Genomic DNA, 26,096 nt, shown 5'->3' with positions numbered 1-26,096 from the left:
ACACAGGTTGTATAATTGCAATCAAAATTATTTTGTTAACATTACAATATAAAACAAGAGCCAAAATTTTGTGAAACAACATATAAAGCAGTTAAAAATCAAGTTCCAATTAGCATTATGAATGCTCCAAAACTAGAACTATACACAAGTGAAACACCTCTATGAAAGGTACAAAAAGCAGTTTTAGTCTTTTAATACCAAAAAGCACTGATTACAAAAAAAGTTTTTATTGTAGAATGTATGAGATTGAAGTCACAATTTTATTTTGCTGGCACAACATGCGATACAATGAATAAAACCATGCTTTTTCAAAAATGATTATTTTGAAAGAATGGTTGGTTAAATATTCTGATGGAACCTAGTACTTAAGAAATTTAAAATGCTGGTTAAATATTATTGATTTTTGAAACATTATTTCTTGATCCACAGGAAAATCCAAACCCACCCATTTTCACAAGGTTCCTAAACCTGATGAAAAGGTAGTCAAATTCAGCATTTAAGTTATGCCTCAAGTCTTCCTTCCTTGCACCACCCACCTTCAGAATTTGTAGTCCATAGAGAAATTTAAAAATATTGAATTTCATCTTTCTTTTGCTTGCTTTTGTGGCAATAGTTTAAAATCTATAGGCAATAAGTTCATTATTTAATTGTGCTTCCAGCAAACCTTTTGAATCTTCACTTTACTAACCAACACTAATATTTCTTTCAAATTAAGACTACAATTACTATAGCTCTCAAAAATAATTAAATAGAAATCTTTCCTCAGTAAGGTATGTTTAGGGTTTCTTTTCATTAACTTGCCTGACAAAACATTTTTGTCCAAACATAAATAAGTTAATTGTAAAATTTTTATTTGTCTTTTGTTACAAAACATAAGCATAAATGTTTAATGTGAAAAGCCTAGCAATAAATTATAAAGCAGTCGGAGCATGTGGAGAAATGAGTGATGCAGAAGTTTTCCACGGAGGTACATTTCTCTTCAGCCAAAGCTGCTAAACCCCAAATTCGTGAAGGGTTACAATACATAAACTCAGATAAACATAATAAGCACATTGCTATGTTCTGAAGTTGATGCTGAGTATTTATCACTTCTGAGCCTTTAGCGATAATACAGGAATAAAGTTTGCATTTGTCTGGCTACCTGCCACATCTACCATAAATCTTACATGATTTAAATTTTGCACTTTAAATCCAATTATACTTCTAATTACTTGACAAATGACACCCCTATCAGACATGCACTGTACCATTTATGGTTATTATTTTGATCAAGGATAAAACAGATGCATCAGTAGTAATGTTTGGTTTTATCATTGTAAATTCTAGCCAACAAGAGCTGAATCAGACAACACATTACAGTCTAACTGATTACCCATTCTGCAGTTAATCCCAAAGCTACTCAAGTAGACATTGCTTTAATGCACTTTAAAAGGCACCAACTTCTCGTCTCGCCCAGTTTACATATTACATTTCAGCTGAAGGGGAGCATCGATAACGTCTATAGCCTCCATGGGCAATGCCAATATGGACATATTATCATCTAATACTTGAAGTGATGCAGGCTATCGATTTTCCTTGCCAATGGAAAAATGCTCCACTACCATTGTGTCAATAAGGTTCCAGTTAAAAGTGGCATTGGGATTCAAAATTGCAATAAGTCTAGTTGAAAATTCAGCACAAGAATCCTATGATATTAAGCAAAATCTATTTTTAAATAATAGTGGGCCAGGAAGTAGTCGACCAACATTTTCAAAGTAAAAATTTGCTTAAAATAACATATTGAAGCACTTGCATCTGCCTTTTACTGACAATTTTCATATGTAGTAACACAATTTGCAATATTTATTTAAGTAAATTTTCTGTATATTTGTTTGTTTTTGTTTTAAAAGTGCTGGAATGTTCCATGCCAAAAGTAAACATAATTTTAACAAAAATGATTTGGGAGGAAAAACAGTTTTAAGTAGTATGTTCTTATAACGTGTGGGCAACGTTTAGAGTGAAAGGGCACTTAACAGAACTGAAGATGAACAGCGCATTTTTACCAATACTTTACAATACAATCAATTTAGTAAGTTTTCCAACATTTCTGGAGTCATGCTTAAAAGGAATTAGTAGAAATAACTCAATTATTAAAATTCCTTTGTATATTACACAATAGATTTTCCATTGCATGACGGCATCTTGCCAGTTCTTTTACCTCATCTACAAAGACAAAAATTAAAATGGATTGTTTTTGTTTTAGTGAGCAGCACAGACCACTGGAATAAATGCATTTAAATAAATATACGGTGGAACACAAAAAGGCAATGAATGCATTACATTTTTACATTACACTACAAAAGCCTTGTCCGTCACCATATAAATTAGTTTTGAACAGTGAGTCATTATAATAAAACACTATGCTGCTTGGCTAGTCCTGGGAATGTTCCAGGCACTTCCTAAACATAGGAATAGAAATGTTTAAAACTATAACTGATGAACATTAACACAAACAAATATCAGAAGTCACTGAGTATTTTCAAAAAATAAAGAAAATGCTTCCCCAGTGCCAGATTTCAATCTAGAATTTTCTAGTCAACAAATGATTCCATTATATGAAACTGCCATTTGTGGAGCAATACTAGCTTCAGATACTCTTGATGATGCTAATCCTTCATCATGTGATAATTTCACGAGTTCCAGCAACTGACACCAGCAAGGGACAATTCAAGTGAGAATTGTCCAGTACCTTGGACTCCTACAGCTTAGTGGGCAAATGCACTGTGATGCTGTGTCACTTCATGAGGTTCAGGTTTGTCCTTGTTCTGTGCCAAGCTAGCGGGCCAATGTTGGTCAAAGCAATGATGAGGGCTTGTATCCAGAACCAGGGAGGGGCACTAAAAAGAAAACATTATCCAGTGACTTCTACTGAAAGTGGTCATGTTGAGTGGAGGACAGTAGGGGGTAGGTCATGATGACTTACCAATAGTTTGCTGATGTTCTCTGCCTAGGTTTTTAAATGGAGAATGCACATGTCTGAGGTTTCAGAAGCTTTTCTATACCCCAGTTACCCTTACCATCTTTAGGGAGGTGAAGGGAATATTTTTTAAAATAGTCTAACACCTGTAGAACATAGGAAATTGGAGCAGGAGTAGGCCATTCAGCCCCTCAAGCCTGCTTGCCATTCAATCAGATCCATGACTAAACTTCTACCTCAATGCCATTTTCCTGCACTACCCCCATATCCCTTGATGTCTTTACTATCTAGAAATGTATCGATCTCTACCTTGGACATTCTCGACGACTGAAGCTCCACAGCATCTGGGATAGAGAATGTCAAAGATTCATTACCCTCTAAGTGAAGAAATTCCTCCTCATCTCAATGCTAAAGGGCCTACCCCTCATTCTGAAACAGTGCCCCTGGCTTTAGACCCCCACCCCCACCAACACCCACGGGAAACATCCCTCCTGCATCTACCTTGTCCAGCCCTGTAAGAACTTTGTACGTTTCAATGAGATCACCTCTCATTCTTCTGAACCTTAGGAAATATGGGTAGTCTCCTCAATCTCTCCATCCCAGGAATCAGTCTGATGAATCTTTGGTGCATTCTCTCCATGGCAAGTATGTCCTTCTTTAGGTCAGGAGGCCAAAAAACTGTACACAATTTTCTCACTAAGGCTCTATACAATTGTAGCAAGACTTCTTTACACCTATACTCAAATCCTCTTGCAATAAAGGGCCAACATGCTATTTGCTTTCTTAATTGCCTACTGCACCTGCATGCTAGCTTTCAGTGACTCCTGAACAAAGACACCCAGGTCCCTTTGGACATCAATCCTTCCCAACCTCTCATCATTTAAAAAACTCTTCATTTCTGTTTTTCCTGCCAAAGTGGATAACTTCACATTTTTTCACATTATGTTCCATCTGCCACGTTCTTGCCCACTCAGGAAACTGTCTAAATCCTCTTGAAGCCTCTCTGCATCCTCCTCAATCCACATTCTCACCTAGTTTTGTGTCATCAGCAAATTTGAAAATATTACATTTGGTTCCCACATCCAAAACATTGATATAGATTATGAATAGCTGGGGCCCAAGCACTGATCCTTGCGGTATCCCACTAGTCACAGCCTGCCAACACAAGAATGACCCATTTATTCCTACTCTTTTCTGTCCGTTAACCAATTCTCAATCCATGCCAGTATATTATTCTGAAGCTCAGCACCAGGAAGCATAAAACATGGTGTAAAAGCAGCACAAGTCTTCTAATACTCAAAAGAATTTACTAAATTAGTAGTGATAATTGAGAAAATGGCACCCTCAATCACAGAATAAATAAATGTGTAGTGTAATTGTTGGGCTGTTAAAAAATTTAAGTCAAGATAGCAGGTAGGAGAGGGGCTGGTTAGCTCAGTTGGCTAGGCAGCTAACGTGTGCATCAGATTAATGCCAACAGCATGGGTTTTGATCCCCATTCTAGCTGAGGTAGACTTGAGGCCTGCCTTCTTGTCCTATCTATGGTAAAACAAACATGGTACATTGCCATGGTTTGGCAAATATTTGCCAAAGGACCTGCGTCAGGCAGAGAACTCAAGAAGCAGCAGCAAGTACGGGGACTATGATTTGCCTTAGTGCTCTTGGCCACAGAAGAAAAGCAGAGATGGTTAAACAAAAACAGGGTTTTATAGTCCAACGTTCTATATAGTGACCTTAGTTAAATAGCCTGCCAGCTTCACTATATATGTTAACAATTTGTTAACATGTCAGCCATAGCTCAGTGGATACACTCCTCTGAAAAAGGAGATTGTGTTCAAGTCTCATTCCAACGACATGAGCCCATAATCTAGAATGGCACTCCAGTGCTGCATTGTCAGGGCTGGTAGCTTTCAGGTGTAATGTTAAACCTAGGCCCCAAATGCCCTCACATTGACACTATTTCAAAGAGCTGGGAAGTTCTTCCTGTTGCCCTGCGCCAATATTCATTAGAAAACATATACTGACCTTGGAAGGGAGCAACTTAGATTTACAATAACTATACCTGGATTCCAAGGGTTAACTTATGGGGAGAGATTACAGAAAACCAGGAATTGTATGTTAAAGGGGTGATTTGATTGGAGGTGTCAAGATATTAATGGGAACAGATAGCCCATCTATCAACCTTGTTGTTGTAGGTTGAGGTGCCTAGGACAAACGGGCATAGTCTTAAAAATTAGGGCTAAACCTTTCAGTAGTGAATTACGAAACACACAAGTTGAAATTTGGAACTCCGTTCCACAAACTGCAATTGGCAAGAACACAAGAAATAGGAGGAGTAGACCATATGGGCCCTCAAACCTACTCATTCAATATGATCATGGCTGATCTTCTGCTTCAACTCCACCTTCTTGCTTGCTCCACATATCCCTCACTTCCCCCAAGAGATCACAAACCTATGTATCCCAACCTTGAAAACATTCAAGGATGGAGCGTCACAACCCTCTGGCATAAAGAATTTCAAAGATTCACAACCCTTTGAGTCACAACCCTTTCTCATCTCAGTCCAAAATGACTGACGCCTTACCCTGTGGCTGTGCCCCCATATTCTAGACTGCCCAGCCAGGGGAAGCAACCTCTGTGTCTAACATGTTCAGCCCCTTGAAATTTTGTATGTTTCAAAGAGATCACCTCTCATTCTTCTAAACTCCAGAGAGTATAGGTCCAATTTATTCAGCCTCTCATCATTGGACAATAAACAATAAATTCGAGATTGACAGATTATTTTGTTATCCAAAGGTATTAAGGGATATGGGGCAAAAGTGCAGTTAATTTGCATATCAGCCAAGGTGTTGTTGAATGGTGGAACAAGCTAGGCCAGCCAAATGGCCATCCCCAGTTGCCATGTATTGCCAGCAGCCAGTGTTGCACTCTAACACAAGTTAGCATTGTTAACATCTCACAGCAGTATGACTCAGTATCCTCATGAAAGGAGCAGAGGGAGGGATAAAATGCTGGCTTTGAACAGCAAACACAATTTTTATCCAGCTGTAACTTGTACTTAAAAAAAATCAATGAAAAATCAGGCAGTTTGATTCAGTTGACCGATCTTCAAACACGTCTATTTCCTTATTGATACAGATAGCCCTTGCTAAATTTATAGTTGGCCTTTGCTAAATTTATAGTTAATCATTTTTTTTGGATGATGCCTTCAGTACAGTGTTGAAATACAGAGACTATTGTCTTTGAGATGGAAGATATGTCATCCAGAGAATTTTGTTGAGCAGGGTGAGGAGGAGGTGTCATTCTGCATTCTGCCCCAATTAATGAAAAATGGCAAGTCTGGTATAAGACAAGGAGTAGACCTTTTTAAAAATGGACCAAATCAAAATACACATTATAGCAATTTGCTATCTTAGTTACTTCTACAGGAAGGCTTATGCCTTCAAGAACAAGAAACATGAGCACAAGCATAATGGGTGAAAATATAATGCCTTCCTACTGAGCACTTTGCACTTAAAAGATGAAATTGTACTTACAAAATAGCTTTCATAATTAACTGCAGCTACAGTGAGAAGGTGTAATTATTATAACTAAACTTTATAGCTGTACACTTACAGTATCTTGAAAGCTTCCAGCATTTCTATTATTTCACTTACGTGATCTAATAGTTCTATTGATTTGCCAGCAATTCTTCACTCTGGCTTCTGATGGGATATAGCTTGCTCAATTAGTATTGGTGTAAACCAGATGAACCTCAATGAATTTTTGTATGCATGAAACATAACTGGGGCAGTTACTTTAATCTTTCCTTCAGGCACTCATATATGATCAAGGGACTGAATAAACACTTCAATCCTGGAATACGTACAAGTGAGTGCTTTCTTGACCAGGTCCGGAAATGTTTCCATCTTTGGAAATTACCTTACCTCTATTTAATCCCATCGCGGGCTCACTGAAACTGAGAATTTACCATCAGAAACCATGGACATCAATCCACGGTGCAACATATGGAGATGGCAACACATCGATATGCATATACACTGAGCTACCAGGCCTTAGAGCTACTTTAAAATGTAATGACCTGTCCCAGCATTCAATTTCACGCACAGGAACATCCATTCTAATTCAGAATATTTCAAGTTTACTACAAGTGGAATAAAGATTGTTCAAACTCAATAAACAGAATTGTACACAGTTAACCATAAAAACTTATTTCAACTGTTGTTTTAAGAGGGGGGCCTGGGCCCGAGAGAGGGCGAGGGCTGAGAGAGAGAGAGAGAAAGAAAAAAAGAGAGAAAGAAAAAAAGAGAGAAAGAAAAAGAGAGAAAGAAAAAGCAGAGAAAGAGAAAGGAGAGAAAGAAAAAGAGAGAGCGAGAGAGAGAGAAAGAAAAAGGGAGAGCGAGAGAGAGAGAAAGAGAGAGAGAGAGAGAGAGAAAGAATGATTCCCGTGTGTAGAGCTTTGAGGGCAGGGAGTGAGGTGCCTTGTCAGAGACTGGAGGGCAGCAATGTCACATGTTGCATTTGGGCTTTTCAGGACTCAGAACTGTCCAGGCTGGAACATTTATTTCAGCTGAAAGGTCCTACTTAGTATGCGTTTGCACCTCTTCATTCAGTTCTTCGTGGCATGAACCTGCATAAATGTGGCATTGGATTGTGAAGCTCACCCACAATATTTGATCTCGGAATATCGTTCTCTTTCTTGAATTTTGGGTACTAAAGCTCACAGCTGAGAGAAATAGAGTGAGTTTTGCATCAAAACATGTTTTATCTAGCAGGTTTATTTTTGCAAAAATAACCTTAGATTTGCCATAAGTTATTTTTGGCAATAATCATGGGTAAACTTCATTCCATCCTGATGATGCTACATTTCAACAGTCTGAATGGCGAAACAACTAAAATTCAAAACCACTGTGTCACTTAAACGGCTTTGTGGCATTTTATGTGGAAAAACCAAGCCTGCCCAAACAGTTACAGGTGAAGGCTAATTCAGATACATTTTTACACATTGCCACCACCCACCCCAAAGAAAATTAAAGTTGATTAGACAAAAAAAGTAATCAGAGTGAATCAAGTGGCAGAGCAAACACCACAAGCAACAATTAGAAAGGAATCTAAACAATCATTTATTTATAGAGGTGTTTTAATCAAATCAGCAGGAGCGTAACAGCATGCATTTCAGGAGGGTTATTCACGGGATGCAATACAAAAGAATAGTGAAAATATCTTTATACCTTACCTGAGTATTTTTGCTAATATACAACAGAACACTGGTTCTGTTCAATGAACAAATAAAATGTGCCCTGAAGTTAAAGTAGTTGTGAGATTCTTAAGTACTACTGAAATGTTAATCATGGTTGTTTTTCTTAAAACTACAGTGCACCCACAGCTACATGCACACAAGCCAATGTTAAAGTGTAGGGTCTCATTGCTTAAGCAGTTTTCAGATGTCCTGGTTACAAACAAGATCTGATTAAATTTAAAAAATAGACACTTACCTGATTCTTACCAATAAACTACACCACAAGACTACATTTTAGTCACCTCAAAACACTTACCAGTACAGGTACATTTGTTGCAATTTTCTTTCACGATTACAAAAGATAAAAAAAAAGAAGCAAAATCATTAATCTCTGGGTCAGTGGCTGTGACTCTTTCCCATTTGAATGAAATAGGATGGGATAAGAGCATTGGTATTATTTATGTTCTAAATCTCTTAAAAAAGGGATTGCTAAAGAGAGACCATTTTCCATAACAGGTATGGTTGGGCCATTCTCTACAGCTGAAACACCATTTCTGTAAAAATCTTAAGGGGATATTTATGATGCAGGAGAAACAAAATTACTGTAATTGCATTTAGGTGGCCCTTAAAATTAAATATTCACCAGTTTTTTTCCCCCGCATGGAAAGGTTTTGTATTAAAACACAATCTAATGCACATGGACAATAAAATTGGTGGCCTCAGAGAATGACACAGCTATACTGAAAATCTCTGAAATCACTATATTAAAGGCAGTTACAGAAAAACATGATATCACACTGATACAACAGAAAAGAAAAATGGTTCTCAAACTGTGGAACATGCCAAGGGTCCCTGAGACTCCCCAATCCATTACTGCCTCTTGCCCAACTCCAGCCCCTGGTCTCTCCATGCAGCAGTGCCAAAGTGCTGCTGAAATGAGAGAAGCTAAGAGTGAGAAAGAGAAACAAAGGAAATACTAGGAGAAACCAGAGGGAGAGGAGAGAGGAGGAATGTAAACACGAATGATGACAGTGTTACTTTTGTAAATTTTCTTTTTGCAAATTTATTGGCACTGGTGCCAGTAGCTGGTCGGCTATGCCCAATAAAGTTTAAGAACCATTGAATGTGGTTTCCTGAGGCTGGGTTCATGTTTGTCAGAGGAAATGCACCTGAAGCTCTTATTACCAATGGTCAACTTGCAACATCAGTAAAGGTGAGATGAGGAAGAGTATACCAATAACTCAAGGTACAGCACTTTCAATATTTTTGGACATTCTCCTCTACACATTCTGGATCATGCAGCAACTTCATTACCATTCATTAAAAGCACCTGAGGGAAATCTGAAGTCACTTCATCATCCCTCTGTTAACACTTTAATTAATGCCAGTATGTTCTCTCTTTACACTTAGATTTTTTCTGGTTATAATCAACTCAGATTAATGCCATTTACTACCAACTGCAGCCTTGACTTCAGCTATATGGGAAGTAAATGATGGCAATATTTCCTCTGTAGGCATAGAGATTAACCAAAACAGCTGGATTTTGCTGACAGGTGCACTAAAAATGTTACCACTGATGGCAAGCTAAGCACACATTTGATCATCAGTTTGCTGAGTAGCTCATGGCAGTTTTGAAAATCATTGCCATAATAGGTACTTATCAAATCATTGATTTCAGCCAAGACAGGGTGAAGACACACACAAAAATAAAAGAAGTCAGTCTGGAATCCCAATCGTCACTTTTACCCAATAACCACTGCTAGAAAATTCACTTTGACACTGGATGAGGACAACACCATGGCCTGCAGTGATGAAATCCTCCACAGACTAAGCTGGTCAACATTCTCCCAACAAGAATGAATGTCTTTAGTAAGGAGAAAAGTGGCATGGTAAATAGGCTCTACATTAATACAATCAATTGGAGATAAGCAGAGCAAAAGAGCTCATGGGATAAATGATCTCCTGAATTAAATGGAATCTGAAAGACATCCAAGGCAGGAAATTTGGGTGATGCTCAAGAATGTTCACTCAAGTAAGAGTAGCTCCCATAGCTTGAAGCAATCTGTCTCTTAGTGAAGACAAAAGCACGCCAAAAAATAACTTTTCAGTCTCCAAATATTAGGTCACAAGGTCGAAAAGATGAAGCTGTGTTAAGCTGACAGCTTGCAGTTAGCAGCTTTAACAGAGAAAAACCTCCCAATATTTCTGTCAATTTATATTTAACATACTTTGCCCCTGACCATATCAACTATTTTCTGAAACCGGTTGTGATTGAGAGCAGCCATGTAAATACTTGCTCGCCCCCCTGAAATAAGAAAAGGCCTGGTCATCACCAGAATTAAGATTCAGAACTATAATATGGGGAAATTGCAAGTATAAAAGTGCATTGCTAAAAGGTATCACCAGCTCCAAAGCATAGCCTTACAAAAATCTGACCTACCTTGAAAATCCTTTTCACATACTAGACCAACCCTAAAATCAAAGGTCAGAAGCAGGTGCAAGACTGCACTTTTCCTATTAAGCTCTGAAAGTTATGCTTAAATCTTAATGTTAAATAGATATAGCACACATGTTGACACCCCCCCCCTCCGTCTCGAGACTTGGTACAAGAAAATCCTTTTTTCTGGTTTCATCATGCTTTCTCCATGCCACAATAGGCATGTTGCCACTCAAAAGGTTCTAATGATTGCTTAACCTTCCTCATTTAGCAACTAAAGTATTAGTTAGATGGACAAGTTTAGACGCCAAAATGCTAACCGCCCATTATACAATTTTTTTGCACCCTGCCTAAGCTTATGCAAAAAAAAAATGCAAAAAGCCAAGAGCAACACAATACTGACTATGAACTTACAGTTCAAGCTGCTCGGCTGCAAATATTTCCCATTTATTACTCCTTTCTTTCTGTTCTGTTGAATTCAAATCAACATAGCATGCAAGGAAAACAGCCAAGTCACCAACAGTTATGGGAAGGCTTCTCAGAATAAAACACTGATGTTAAAAACCAAGAGTTACTTTCAGACAAGCGGCCAATACAGAAAAATTAAAATTAGGGAAAAATACAAATCTCAAATTTGCCACTTACAAGAAATCCTGAATTTTACAGGAAAATGACAGATTTGGATTCAGGGGGAAAAATGGCAAAAGCAACTGAGACTTTGGTTTCTTTTAACTTCTATCACATTAATGGCCAATATTTTCAGAATCTAAAACAGCACTGAAGTTACATATTCTGGGCATGCAAAAAGTACTGCATGGATTTATTCAAAGGCAAAATATTGCGGATGCTGGAAATCAAATGAAAACAAAAAAAATTGGGGTATACTCAGCAGGTTAGGCTGAATCTTTTCTTATTTATTCTTTTCATGGGACTTGAGTTTCACTGGCAAGGTGAGCATTTGTTGCCCATCCCCAATGCCCTTGAACTGAGTGGCTTGCCACACCATTTCAGAGGGCAGATAAGAGTCAACCCTAACCAACCAACATTGCTGTGGTAATGGAGTCATGTGTAGGTCAGGCCAGATAAGGACGGCAGATTTCCTACCCTAAAGGATATCAGTGAACCAGGTGGGTTTTATGATAATGATAGTTTCATGGTCACCATTACTGAGAACAGCCCTCCTATCCCAAATTACTAATTGAATTCAAATTCACCAGCTGCAATGGTGCGATTTGAACCCTCTTCCCAGAATAATAGCCTGGGCCTCTGGATTATTAGTCCATTGGCAACACCACTGCACCATTGCCTGCCCCAAAAGAGAGAAACAGGGTTAACGTTTAAGGTCGATGACCATCTACAGCAATTTACTTTTACTTTTCAAATCAATATACTGTATTTGCTGCTCACGATGCAGTTTCTTCTACTTTGGGGAGCCCAAATGCAGACTGGGTGATTGCTTTGCTGAATACCTTCTTCAGTCTCTCAACATGATCCTGAGCTTCTGGTCACTTGCCATTTTAATTTGCCATCCTGCTCCCACCTCTCTGTCCTCTGTCTCCTACTCTGTTACATAGGAACATAGGACTGAGGTGCAGGGATAGGCCATTTTGCCCTTGAGCCTGCTCCACCATTCAATAAGGCCATGGCTGATCTGGTTATGGTCTCAGCTCCACTTTCCTGTCTGCCCCCATAACCCTTGACTTCCTTATCTAACAAAAATCTATCTAATTCAGCCTTGAATAAATTTAAAGACCCAGCCTCCACTACTTTCTAGAGAAAAGATTTTTCCTCATCTCTGTCTTATTCTTAAACTACATCTCCTAATTTGAGTGTCCCTCACAAAAAGAAACATCCTCCGGGTATCCAGCCTATTAGGTCCCTTCAAGATCTTGCAGGCTTTAATGGGGCATAACTTCAGAGCTTCAGGGCAGTGTATCTGGAGGGGTACCTCAAAGATACTTTGGGGTACCCCAAAGATACAGTGGGGTGCCCCAACCCCCAGAAGTTCCCAGGTAAGGGCTGCACCGCAATTGCCCAGGAAAGGCAAACTTCTGATGGCAATCGCCCTACCATGCAAACCATCCGAGAATGCGACGTTACATCAATACTATTCGGGGATTGGGGGGAGTGCCCCGGGTGTTCAGGGTTTGGGGGGTGGTTGGTTGGTGTGTGTCTGTACAATAATTACCCAGCAGCTAGAAGTCGTTATAATTCTTCTAGCTTTTTCTGGGTAACTATTGTACAGACACATACCAACCACACCACCGCTCCCTCCCCCTCACCCCAAACAGGATTCCCCCCAAACCCTGAACGCCCAGGGGACTCCCCCCAACCCGAGTAGTCCCCCAATCCCTGACTATCCCCCCACCCCACACTGACTGCCCGACCGTCCACCAACTGCCCCAAATTCTAACCACTTATTTGACAAATCTACCTTAAAAGTGGCTGGACCTTTAAACTTACCTGATTTACGGCAACCAGTGCTGTAAAAAAAGGGGATGTGACCTCCTTTTGTCCGATTCTGCAGTGTTCGATTGAAGGCCTCAGCAGCATGCTGCCCTGCATGGTTCTCACCCGACCCAAGTAGAAAGGTCAGGCGAGACAGTATTGAGGAGATTCCCAAGTAAGAAAGTAGGGGCAAAGTGGCAATCCAACTCTGACTGCCATTCCATGGAGGTTCAGGCCCAATAAGATCACTTCTCATTCCCCTAAACTCCAATGGGTATAGGCCATTCATAAGATAAGCCTGTCATCCCAGGAATGAGTCAAGAAAACCTTCTTTGAACTGCTTGTAAAGCGAAAGAGACCAAAACTGTACAGCGCTCCAGGTGTGGTCTCATCAAGGCTCTGTACAGCTACAATAAAACTTCCCTTTTATACTCAATTCCTCTTGCAATAAATACCAACATTCCATTTGCCTTCCTAATCACTTGCTGTACATACTAAATATATGTGATTCATGTACCAGGACACACCCTTCTGTACCACTGAGCTCTGCAATCTTTTTCCATTTAAATAGGACACTGCTTTTCTATTCTTCTTGCTAAAGTGGGGAAGTTCACATTTAGACATGTTATGCCCCATCTGCCAAATTTTTGCCCACTCACTTGACCTGTCTATATCCCTTTGCAGACTCTCTACCTCTTCTCGACAACTTACTTTTGGTGTCATCAGCAAATTTAGCTACCATACATTTGGTCCCTTTGTCCAAGTCATTGATATAGATGTAAAAAGCTGAGGCACCAGCACTGATCCGTGTGGCGCTCTACCAATTACAGTTTGCCCATCCAAAAAAGGCCCATTTAACCCGACTCTGTTTCCTGTTAGCTAACCAATCTTTTATCCGTGCTAACATGTTATCCCCTATACCATGTGCTTTTATCTTGTGTAGTAACCTTTGATGTGGCACCTTATCAATGGCCCCTTGGAAATCCAAGTACACTACATCTACAGGTTCCCCTTTATCCACCTTGAATGTTACTTCATCAAAATAAACTCTAATAGATTAGTTAAATACGATTTCTCTTTCATAAAGTCATGCTGGCACTGCCTTATCACAACGTGATTTAAGTATCCTGCTATATCCTCCTTAATAATGGATTTTAGTGCTTTCCCTAGGACAGATGTTGGGCTAACTGTTCCAATGTAGTTCAACGAAGCTCGAGGAACACCACCTCATCTTGTAATTTGGCAATTTTAAATCTTCAACACCAAAGTCAGCATAACCACTGCTTCCATTTTTCCTAGTCAAAAAGTGCTGGGAATACGAAAAAAAACAAAAAACGCTGGAAATATTCAGGAAGCCAGACAGCATCTTTCCATGGTCACTGACCTGTTTCTCCATAGATGCTGCTTGACTTGCATGAATATGCTGCATGTAGAGTGTTTTATTAATACTTAAGAAAATAGGTAGTTACTTAACAGATTTCAATGCGATGAAGGTGTCAGCTTCTCATTGCAGGCCCAATCTATCTTTGACAGAGCACCAAGAGAGCAGAACATGGAGGAAGCACTACGGGAGCCCTGTGCAGCGCAGGAGCCTGGAGAGGACAAGGGGAGCAGGGGGAGAACAGGAGCACAAGGGTGGGGGACAGAGCATGTCTCCAGCCATCTCTCAGCTGCTTTTTCTTGACCGTGGCACCCTTGGTGTTCGGTTATCACGCCTTGGACTAATTCTGCAAAGAGCTCTGGAATCCCCTGGGAGCCTGTAGGTCCAAGTTTGAGAACCATTGATTTAATCAGCTCTGCCCTCCACCCTATGGCAGGTCTTTCCTTTCCTTCTTTCCTCCACTTCCTCCCATCCTTCCTCTATTTCTTTCCTTCTGGCTTTGGGCTTGCTGCTGACTCTTGCAGAGTTTCCAGTTTCACTGGAACATCATCGACCTGAAACACTAACTCTGCTTTTTCACTACAGGTGCTGTCTCACCTGCTCAGTATATCCAGCATTTTTTGTTTTTAAGTCTGTCTATTATTTGGCAAGAAAACCTTGCTATCTTGGAGCATTTTAAATCACTTATATTAGCATTTTCTGCTTTAGAATTATCTAATACGAGTCTAATACAGGAATAGAAATCAATTTACACAACTATAGCACATGAACAGGTTTAAAAATATCAGTACACTAGGAAACAGGATCGTAATGCAAGTCAGCAAATACTGGCAATTTAGTGATACTGCTCCACAACTACCTGATGGCAATACCTTAAAGTAAATTCAATTTGCCATATTTAGTTAATATGTCAACTCTAAAATTAACTAATCTGGCTCCACAAATCAGAACATACGGATCATATGGATTTAATTAATATTAAAGAAAAAGATAAAAGATCCATTTAAGAGAAAAAAAAAAATCAGAATTATCTGTGTAATTTTTTCTCCGTCACAGAACAAAAGCCAAACTTTTGCATAAAGATTTCAAATGGATCTAATAACTCAAAACTTGGCATCAATGAGGCGCTGTGGGCCAACGGCAGCAACAAAATTGTATTCAACCACAATTAACCTCATGACCCAGCATATCCCCTGCTCTACCATTACCATCAAGTTGGGCTATCAACCTTGGTTCAATGAAGAGTGCAGGAGGGCATGCCAGGAGCAGCACCAGGCATACCTAAAGCCTGGTGAGGCTACAGCAAAGGGCTACTTGTATGCCAAACAGCAGCAGCAGCATGTAATAGGCAGAGCTAAGTGATCCCACAACCAATGGATCAGATCTAAGCTCTGCAATCCTGCCACATCCAGTCGTGAATGGTGCTGGACAATTAAACAACAAACAGGGGAAGAAGGCTCCACAAATATCTCTACCCTCAATGATGAGGGAGCCCAGCACATCAGTGCAAAAAATAAGGCTGAAGCATCTGCAACAATCTTCAGCCAGAAGTACCACATGGATGATCCATCTCAGCCTCCTCCTGATAAAGATCCCCAACATCACAAATGCCAGTCTTCAGCCACTTCGATTCATTCCACATGATATCAAGAAACAGCTGAAGGCACTGTATGCTGCAAAGACTATGTATGGGCAAGACAACGTTTTGGCAATAGTGCTGAAGACTCATGTTCCAGAACTAGCCTTGCCCCCTAGCCAAGCTGTTCCAGTGCAGCTACAACACTGGCAACTACCCAGAAACGTGGAAATTTGCCCAGAGGTGTCCTATCCACAAAAAACAGGACAAATGCAACCCGGCCAATTAGTCAGTCTACCCTCGATCATCAGCAAAGTGATGGAAGGTGTCATCGACAGTGCTATCAAGCAGCACTTACTCAGCAGTAATCTGCTCACTGACGCTCAGTTTGGGGCTCCGCCAGGACCATTCAGCTCCTGATCTCGTTACAGCCTTGATCCAAACATGGGCAAAAGAGCTGAACTCCAGAGATGAGGTGAGAGCTACTGCCCTTGACATCCAGGCAGCATTTGATTGAGTGTGGCATCAAGGATCCCTAGCAAAACTGGAGTCAGTGCAAAGCAAGGGGAAAATTCTCCACTGGTTGTAGTCATACCTAGCACAAAGGAAGATGGTTGTGGTTGTTGGAGGGCAATCATTTCAGTGCCAGGACAAAGCTGCAGGAATCCCTCAGGGCAGCGTTCTACACCCAACCATCTTCAACTGCTTCATCAATGATCTTCCCTCCATAAAGTCAGAAGTAGGGATGTTTGCTGACGATTGCGCAATATTCCACATCATTTGCATGGCTCTTCAGGTACTGAAGCAGTTTGTGTCCATATGCAGCAAGACCTGGACAACATTTATGCTTAAGCTGATAAGCGGCAAATAACATTTGCACCACACAAGTGCCAGGCAATGACCGTCTCCTACAAGAGAGATTCCAACCATCACCCCTTGACATTCAATGGCATTACCATTGCTGAATCTCCCACTATCAATGTTCTAGGGGTTACCTTTGACCAAAAACTGAACTGACCAACCACATAACTACTGTGGTTACAAATGCAGTTCATAGGCTATGAATTCTGCAAAGACTAAGTCACCCCCTAACTCCCCAAAGCCTTTTCACCATCTACAAAGTACAAGTCAGGAGTGTGATGGAATACTCTCCACTTGTCTGGACAAGTGCAGCTCCAACAACACTAAAGAAACTTGACAGTCTGCTTGAATGGCACCCCATCCACCACCTTAAATATTCACTCCCTCCAGCACCAAAACACAGTGGCAGCAGTGCGTACTATCTACAAGATGCACTGCAGCAAATCACCAAGGCTCCTTCAAGAGCACCTTCCAAACTTGCAACCTATACCACCTAGAAGGACAAGTGCAGCAGATGAATGAGAACACCACCACCTGCAAGTCTCCCTGCAAGACACACACCATCCTGACTTGGAACTATGTCACCGTTCCTCACTATCGCTGCGTCAAAATCCTGGAGTTCCTTTCCTAACAGCACTATGGGTGCGTTTACACCAGATGGACTGTAGCAGTTCAAGGAGACAGTTCACCAAGGGCAATCAGGGATAGGCGATGAAGGCTGGCTTAGCCAGCGACACCCACATCCCATGAAGAAATAACAAAAAAAGATCTTCCACAATCGTCACTGATGTTTAAAGCAGCTAATAATCAGATTCAAGCATGACATTACAGTATTCCAAGCATGGAGAACAAGGATTTCCCTTGCACAAGATGACAACACATTCAGACTTGTCTATTTTCTCTTCTGGAGGCAACTCTATCTAGAAAAGCAGTCTCTGGGGATGGTGTTCTGCAGCATAAGTAGAGAAGAAAAAAGTAAACATAAATCGTTTCACCACGGATCCAAAAGAATCCCCAAACAAGGATCTGAAGATGCATAGTGAATGAATTGGTGATAAACACAATGTTGTCAGTCATAATAAGCCAAATTTTTAAATGGCTGCAAAGGTAGGACTGATCTCCTGCTATGGTCCTTCCTCTGGGCGTTATTTTGTTCCAGTAGGATCTGGGGTATGATGGCTGCCCGCCCACAAGCAGCAGGTAGACAATTAGGATAATTAAATAGCCTACTGAGGACAGTCTCCACACACTGACTGGAATTTTCGCTCTATCCATCTGGGGAACTCAACCCCACCACCCCGAACCTACCATTGCCATCAGACTACAGCACCTGGGATGCTCCTCGAAGATGACAGGGCTGTGGCCATTTTTAATATAAAACAATTTTAAATCCTCTTCAAAGCTTGCCTCCATCTTGAGGTGCTGTCTCTCTCTTTCTCTCCCCGCTACCTGCATTGGCAGCGTCTACCTCTGATGGCCAATGGCCACCAGCTGTCTTTAATTACTCGGCAAGCCCAGATCCTGGCCACTAATTGGCCTGCTCTTCGCGAGGTAGGAACCCAGAAATTCAGCCATCAATGGGGTACCGAGCCCAAAAATTCAGTCCAACAAAGTCATTTTGGCAAAGAAGCAGGTCTTTCAGCCCATCAAGTTCATGCCAGAAACGTCCAAATAATATGGTTCATACTTCCCTCACTTCAGGATCAATATATAACAGTTAGGTTCTACTGTGAGAGTTAGGCTGGATCTTTTTATATGCTCTACATTTCAACAGTGACTACACTTCAAAAATACAAAATTGAATGCAAAATACTTTGAGACTTTCCGAGGTCACGAAAGGTGTTATAAAAATCCAAGTCTTTCTTTAATCCTTAAAATGGTTCTTCCTAACCCTACTGCCAGTCATCATGAAGTAATAGCTAATCGAAAGCCTTCCTCTCCAAGCTCTTCAGCAAATCTGGAATTCACCATATTTATTGAAAATGGACTGAAAGAAAAGACTAATTTCTAATCAAGTAGAGAAGAAACAAAGGCTTCTAATACCAGCAGTGGAAATGCAACTATTATTGTTGTACAGTTATGAAGAAAGGGATATCTCTGGAGGCAACAACAACTTTCATTTTCAAGGCTGTGCTACTTTTCAAAACAGTTGAAGAGATGACAGACAGAACTTTCAAAATAGGTCAGTGAATAAGTCCCAGTTTTGACCACGATCTTTACTAAGTTAAACAATTTGAAGCAAGGCATCAATTGGCACTGCACTTGGCCTCACTGTGTCCATCAGCCCAAGTTCACAAACCCCAACACTATGCAGTAGCCCCTACTGGAAAATCTCTATGTGTGGACATCAGGACCGAATTAGGTTCAGATTTGATGTCCTGTGCAATCATTCACCTGATGCTATTTGATTCACCTAGGCTATCTGAGCAAATTATCCAAAGGCTGTCAGAACCTACAAAACTACAACTAAGCATGATTCACCACTGTCTGCGAGAAAAGAGATAGGAGAGCCCTCATCCATAACATTGTATAAGTGCATCAGTTTATTTCACCAACTTTAAAAGTTCTGACTTAGACAGTTGTGGAGAAGGGGTATGCTATTCTAAAGAAAACAAGGTCAAATTGGACAAAAGGCCAGCAGAAGCGTTAAAGTGGCAACAGGTATTTCTCCATGTATTTGTTCATTTTCCAGCATGCACTATACATGCAGAGAAAATCGTACTTGAGTGTGAAGGACAAAAGTTGCAGTATCCAGGAAAGGTCTGAATGTGATCTGGGAGCACATATGACAGATACAAACTCAGGTTTGAAAATAAATATAGCACAAAGCAATATTGGCAACCTTTGGGACATGCCAAAAGTAAAGGTTTCCTGCAATGATAGGCAGAATGCTACAGAAAATTGTATGATGTGGTATTCGAGTGTGCCACATGTTTGTTCATGCTCCAGGGTACACAGAATAAATTGGAAAGACTGCATCCAGCACTTCACATTGACCATTTGGGAACACAAAAAGTTCAAGTTCCTTTCTTGTTGATGTCAAAGGGAAAAGGCTTTACTCCAATCACAGGAAAGCACCCTGGTGAACTGTAGTGTGCACATTTCAATTTCCCACTTAAACCATTATGGCGGACAATAGACTATCAGTGTAATGCCAGTTCAGGTATGTTGTGCATTTGGGACTACTCCCACAAAGGAAACTAGTATGAACAAGCAACCATTTCATACATTCATAGACTTTCATTATTCCATATGGTTTGCATTCAAACTCAGTACAGAGAGTTGAAGTGTTAACACACTCACTGCACCGTCCAGTTCCCTACAATTTTCATTTAAAAAATATTTCCTATTAAATGCCTTACATAATTCCACCCCACTGCAACCCCTCCCCCACCACCAGTTTACACAAGTCAACAGTCTCGTCCATTTTAACTCATCAAATGGATTAGATTAATAATTGCACCAAGAATAAAGGGAAACTAAAGTGCCAATGCACTAACCATACTTATCTGTTAAATAAAGATGTTCCATGAAAGCTCCTGATTTATACTATATAGTTAACTTAGAGATTAAAAGGAACCCTGTTTTTACGCAAACCTGTTATGAAGCAAGGAGTTTTATCCTACACAGATAATGTCACATTTTGCCTTCGAATGGATTAGTGATACGACTCTCACTTCTTGAGTTAAATGGGCATGGATTCTAGCCCACTCCAGAGACTTGAGTACATGACCTAGACTGACACATCAGTGCAGTGCTGGGAGATTGCTGCACTGTTGGAGGTGGTATTTTCAGATGAAATGTTAAACTGAAGCTCCATTTCCCCTCTCGGGTGGGCATTTAAAAGTCGATTGGCACCACAGGGGCAGGATGGAGTTTTTCCAATATTACTAAAACACATTATTTAATTATTTTTCTCATGATGTTTCTCTTGGATGGGAAGTCTAAAACTAGGGGTCAGTGTCTCAGGACAAGTGGCTGGCCATTTAGGTCCAAGATGAGGAGAAATGTATTCGCTCAAATCGTTGTGGATCTTTAGAGTTCTTTATCCCATAGGGCTGTAGATAGATGCTCAGTCATTGAATGTCACTGAAAAAAGACATTTTGTCAAAGCTTTTGTCCTGCCGAATGCAAGACTAATCACAAATGTCAGAGAAAGTAACAACTTTATACTGTACGAGAAGAGAGTGCTGATTGGTTGGCAAGTGGACTGAGATTGGTAAAGGCATACCACGGAGAGTGCACCAATTAATGATGACTGACGGTTAACTGCCAAGTATTGGTCGAAATTTAAACCAGGCAGCTTGACTCTGATTGGTCAAGGCATTGCCCTGAAGAATGGATCAGCGAATGGCTATCACTTATTTTGTTTAGCTGAAACAGACGCAATGTGTGTACATGTTCTTTGTCTGAAAAGAACAGGAGAGCCCTGTGTATTAATATGTGTAGCTTCCAATACATGCAAATATGCCACAATGCGAGCCTGACTGACAATCAAATTGGTTGTCAGTGTAATTTTTAGCACATTGAGGATTATTTAGCAAATTTTGTCCAAACACGGAATCACATCTAATGTTGGACGCTGCGTTTTGAGTTTTGCAAGCATGGGCTGGTTGGGTACAATCTGTACCTCACCCATTGTGAACAGTGGAAGGGACATGCTGTTTGATACGATCTGCCAGTCTTCTTGCCACTAACAGAATGCTGTCAAGCCCAGAAGACGATTGGGCAACATTTGCTAAATAATCCTCAGTGTGCTAAAAATTACACTGACAACCAATTTAAGATTGTCAGTCGCAGTGTGGCATATTTGCGTGTACTGGAAGCTACATATATTAATACACAGGGCCCTGTTCTATGCAGCCAGGAAAAATATTGCACCTGTTTCAGATAAACAAAGTGATAGCCATTCACTGGTTCATTCCTCAGGGCAATGCCTTGACCAGAGTCAAGCTGCCTGGTTTAAAATTTCAAACAATGCTCGGCAGTTAACTGTCAGTCACCATTAACTGATGCATTCCCCAATGCAACGCCTCTACCACAGTCCACTTGCCAACCAATCAGCACTCTCTTCTCATACAGCTGTTGCTTGCCCTGACATTTGTATTCTTGTGATTTTCTTGCAAGACGAAAAGCTTCAACAAAATGTCTGTTTTCAGCAATACTCATTGAATATATTCAGGGAAAGAGAGCAATAGATTTTTGGATACTAAGAAAATTAAGGGATATAGGGAAAGGCGGAGTTGAGGTAGATGATCAGCCATGATTGTATTAAATGGTAGAGCAGGCACACAAAACTGAATGACCTACTCCTGCTCATATTTTGTCTTTTCTTATTTTTTATTTATTTTTTGTGCAACCTTACTGTCCACAAACGAACTGCCATATTTGTCCACATTATAATGGTAACTATACCCTGAAAACAATCGTTGGCTATGGGCTGTCCTGTGCTTGTGAATGATGCTATATAAAATGAAAGTTCTTCCTCAAGTCTGCAACAAATGGTGGGATGAACCACTGCTTTCATTTTGAGTGAGAAACTCTATGCAATCCCAGTTCGCAAAATAATTTGCAAATGGAAAAAAGCTGCATACTTTTCAAGTATTGCAATCATCAAGAATTATGTCAAGACATCGCCAAAAGGAGTGTTCAATAGACTTTGTCTTAGCTGCTAAGAGATTCAGGTCCAGCAGCAGACAGGGTAAGATCTGTATAAACACAGCCATTAACAGTATAATCCATTAAAGTAGATGTGATGTATTAATTCCATTATGAGTTGCAAGATCATGCATAGCTGCTAAATGAATTTTCAAAGCATGCTGATTAGGTAGCTTTTCACAATGCTTTATTAACTGGTGCCAAGTCAACAGATGGCACCTGGGGAACTGGGTGGCACATTAGACTAGAGTATTTAAGGTAGGTTCGAATCCAGTTCCGTTCATTAGAAAGAAAGTCTGTTTTCTGCTGATTGTAAGGTTCATACATGAAACTAATTTATTCCATTTCCCAACATTAAATATCTGTCACTTGAATGAGTACAAAATAAAAAGTTATTTAAAAAAAAAAATAGCTTAGACAATTTTCAAGTCTACTCTCTCTAATTATTAGTTCACAACTTAATGTTAATTTTAATCTCTATATTTCAGAAAGACTTCCGAGGGCATCTGTACTGTTAACATAGAATCTCACATTATTATAGTACCAAGTCATCTTCTGGGATTGGATTTAACAAATGTTGAGGCTTTACTGTAGCTGGGTATCCATGCTTGATGAGAGATTGTTGACTGACATCAGGAGATGCTTGAAATGGAAAAGTGTTCTTTTTCTGAGTGCTGCCATCTCTTACTTTGATAAGCATACAAATTCACTAAAATATATGTTAATCCTGAGTTCTTCTGCTTGAGCAGGATACAGAAGCCAGCAGCTATTATAGCAGACATGGCCGATGAGCACCCAGTTATCAAAAAGCTTCAAATCCAACATCAGTTAGCTACAAGCTATAGAAGCATAGAGTTAGAGAAGCATACATGAGTTCTGGAAGATTCCCATTACAAACAACTCACAGGCTTCACTTTTGGGCCATGCCTGCAAATGACCTGTATTCACTCCTCCACCAAACTTTATACCGCAGCAGTGGATTCTGATGCCGCAGTGATGTGTAGTACGTCAAGTTATGAGAAATGGTAACCATTTAGAAGAAATAATTCAGAGTCATGGGCTGTTTTCCAATATATTTGAATACAAATAATGTTATAAGGAATAATAATCAGTAGTTTGGATTTACTAAAACCATGCATGCTAACTCCAGGAATTTCCCTTTGAGAAACTGAACAGCACAAGCTGAAATTAGACCAAATCAAATGGGGAAAGGATAGCCACAATATACCAAATACTTTACAAATATATCTACAAAATATAAAATGCAGTTGGGTTTTTGTTTTAAAGATAATTCCAATCATTCAAACTGAAAACATCAGTTTGTGATGTGCATGTGATAGTTGGGGGTAAAGGCAAGAATTGTCAGTTTTTTATGAATCATCATTCATTACACGATACTGTACTAGAACATGTAGTTACTACATGTTAAAGATAATTGTTTAATCTAACAAAAAAAATAAACTGCTAGGGTCTCAAATTTCCTTAAATGTAACTTAAGAGCCAAATTCATTACACCACCACCCAGAGCAGAGGAAAAAGAGGAGGGGGGGGAAATAGAAACACACCAAGAATCAGCTAAAACTAAAAGCAGGTTTCTGCGTACAGACAATATGATGCAAATATTCAGTATTTCAAGATTAAACTGCGGAGGGAAACAAATTATAAAAAGTATATACATTTTTATTGTGCTTGGACATGTTTTTAAAAACATTTTTCATAAAGTTAAAAAGTGTTACATTGTATGATGTTTCTGAACTTACCCTGGAGAGACTTTCCCAGTCCTTGGCCAAGCTTCCACCCATGCTTCTGAAGCAAACGGTGTCCAATGTTGTCCTGATAGACAGAACAGAGAATAGACCAAAAATACTCCAATAATACAAACTCCCTTCCAGTTGATATTTCTACATTTTGTGTACGATGGATAAACATGCAAGAAGTTGCTAATGGGAATGGGGTAGATGGACATCCTAAGGAAACACAATGTCATAAACTGCTCACACAATTTGGGATTATTTTCTGATGGTGTGCTGTGCATCTTCAGTGCATAACACTTAAATAATAAAAGCAGGGTAAAAAAAGAATGTAAAACAAAGAACTGAAATCAGTAAAACCGATAAAACCAAGCTCTTTTTAAGACCATATCCGTCACCTTGACAGCACCAATTTGCAACAGACAACTAAAGTTTTTTCTTTTAATTTGGTTATGTTGCTTTTTGTCTACAGATTACTGTAAGTGCAAAATCTGCCCCACCACTAGAAACCAAACACGATCATAGCAAAATCCAGGCTAGACTTGATTGGGTTTATAACCAGCATGCAGCCATTATTAACTAAAAATGAAACAGTGAAGTTAGTAAATTTACAAAATGAGCACAAGCACAGATTGTGATGCACTTCATGTGTAAGGTAACAAAAATGCTGAAAATTAGAATGGAACAGGCCTAGCAACAGGTTTAATAGCAAGAACCATTAGTGCATGTAGGGGTTGGGGCGGGGGGGGAAGGGGGGCGGCGGGAAGAGAAGCAGCAAGCGTAATGTCTCATCTTCCTTACCAGAGTGGTTAACTAACTACAAACATATGAGTGTTGAATTTCAAGGACTTTGCTCCAATTTTACAACCATAGAATCACTTGGGTTTGAAGCAAATCTTATATTATCTGGCAATCAAAATTAAATTTTGACCTTAGAAGTGCAATGCATTGCTTTGCTAATCCAAATGATCTCCTGAAGCTATGATTCAACATTGATTCTCATCATTAACCTTGGCCAAACCATACAAATTTTTCTAAAGCAATCTTTGACCAGTAAATGTTAAAGAGCTCCAAAACGGGCACCCTTCAAAGATTTTATGCAGGCTCAAAATTCAATGAAGATTTGTTCTACTACTAATTAATTGCCATAGGCTATATAGTTTCCACAGTCTGAGGGGGTTCCTACTTGAATGTGAAAATCCATTAGTTGGTTAACAATGTCAAATCCCGAGAGTTGCTATACTGTAGTCAAACATAACCCCCCTTTTCTCAAAAGGTAAGTTTATGTTAAATATTGTGTGCTGGAACTAAGCTTCCTCACATTGTATCAGTAGGTAAATGGCCCACACTTCATGGTAGTGAACCATTTGCTCCAAGAATGTCCAGTAAATGCTGTTTTAGACAATTTCAGGGGGGACAGCATTAGCAGTGCTGTAACTGGATTAAGTGTCCAAACATTAGGGAAGAGGATGTGAAAAAAAAGTAATTTGTTGGTCCAGGCATGATTACCAACCGATGATACCCATCGAAAAAAAATGAGTATATGTAATATCAGGTGAAGGCAGAATCAAGCTTGATCAATAGGATGAAGATAGTAAGTGGAATGTTTTAAAGTTACTTTTTTCTTTTAATGAAGAACATGAAGTTATAAACAAGATGTAGCAAGTAAAATTAAGAAAAAAAGTAAAGCTGAGCTTAAAAAAACAATGGAAGAGGGAAAGAGAAGAATGACAGGTTGAGCAGTATTTAAAGTTTGTTTCCTATTAAAGATATTTTTGTAGCCTTGATT

General features: G+C 39.7%; 1 protein-coding gene across 8 annotated transcripts in view; it reads right to left on the bottom strand.

Annotated features, from left to right (window-relative positions):
• gpatch8 (G patch domain containing 8) overlaps positions 1-26,096 on the bottom strand; it is a 194,305-nt gene that overhangs the window by 111,284 nt on the left and 56,925 nt on the right. For 7 of the 8 annotated variants that reach the window (XM_078529752.1, XM_078529754.1, XM_078529756.1 and 4 more), the window contains one exon: positions 24,317-24,389. In XM_078529752.1, coding sequence (XP_078385878.1) covers positions 24,317-24,389 — 73 coding nt within the window. Of the gene's footprint in view, positions 1-24,316; positions 24,391-26,096 lie in introns of all 8 variants that reach the window. The other variant, XM_078529757.1, reaches the window with a different exon arrangement.

This window comes from Cetorhinus maximus, chromosome 25, assembly GCF_964194155.1.
Source record: "Cetorhinus maximus chromosome 25, sCetMax3.hap1.1, whole genome shotgun sequence".
In the NCBI taxonomy this organism is placed as follows: Eukaryota; Metazoa; Chordata; class Chondrichthyes; order Lamniformes; family Cetorhinidae; genus Cetorhinus; species Cetorhinus maximus.
This window is presented reverse-complemented; position numbering and strand designations above follow the sequence as displayed.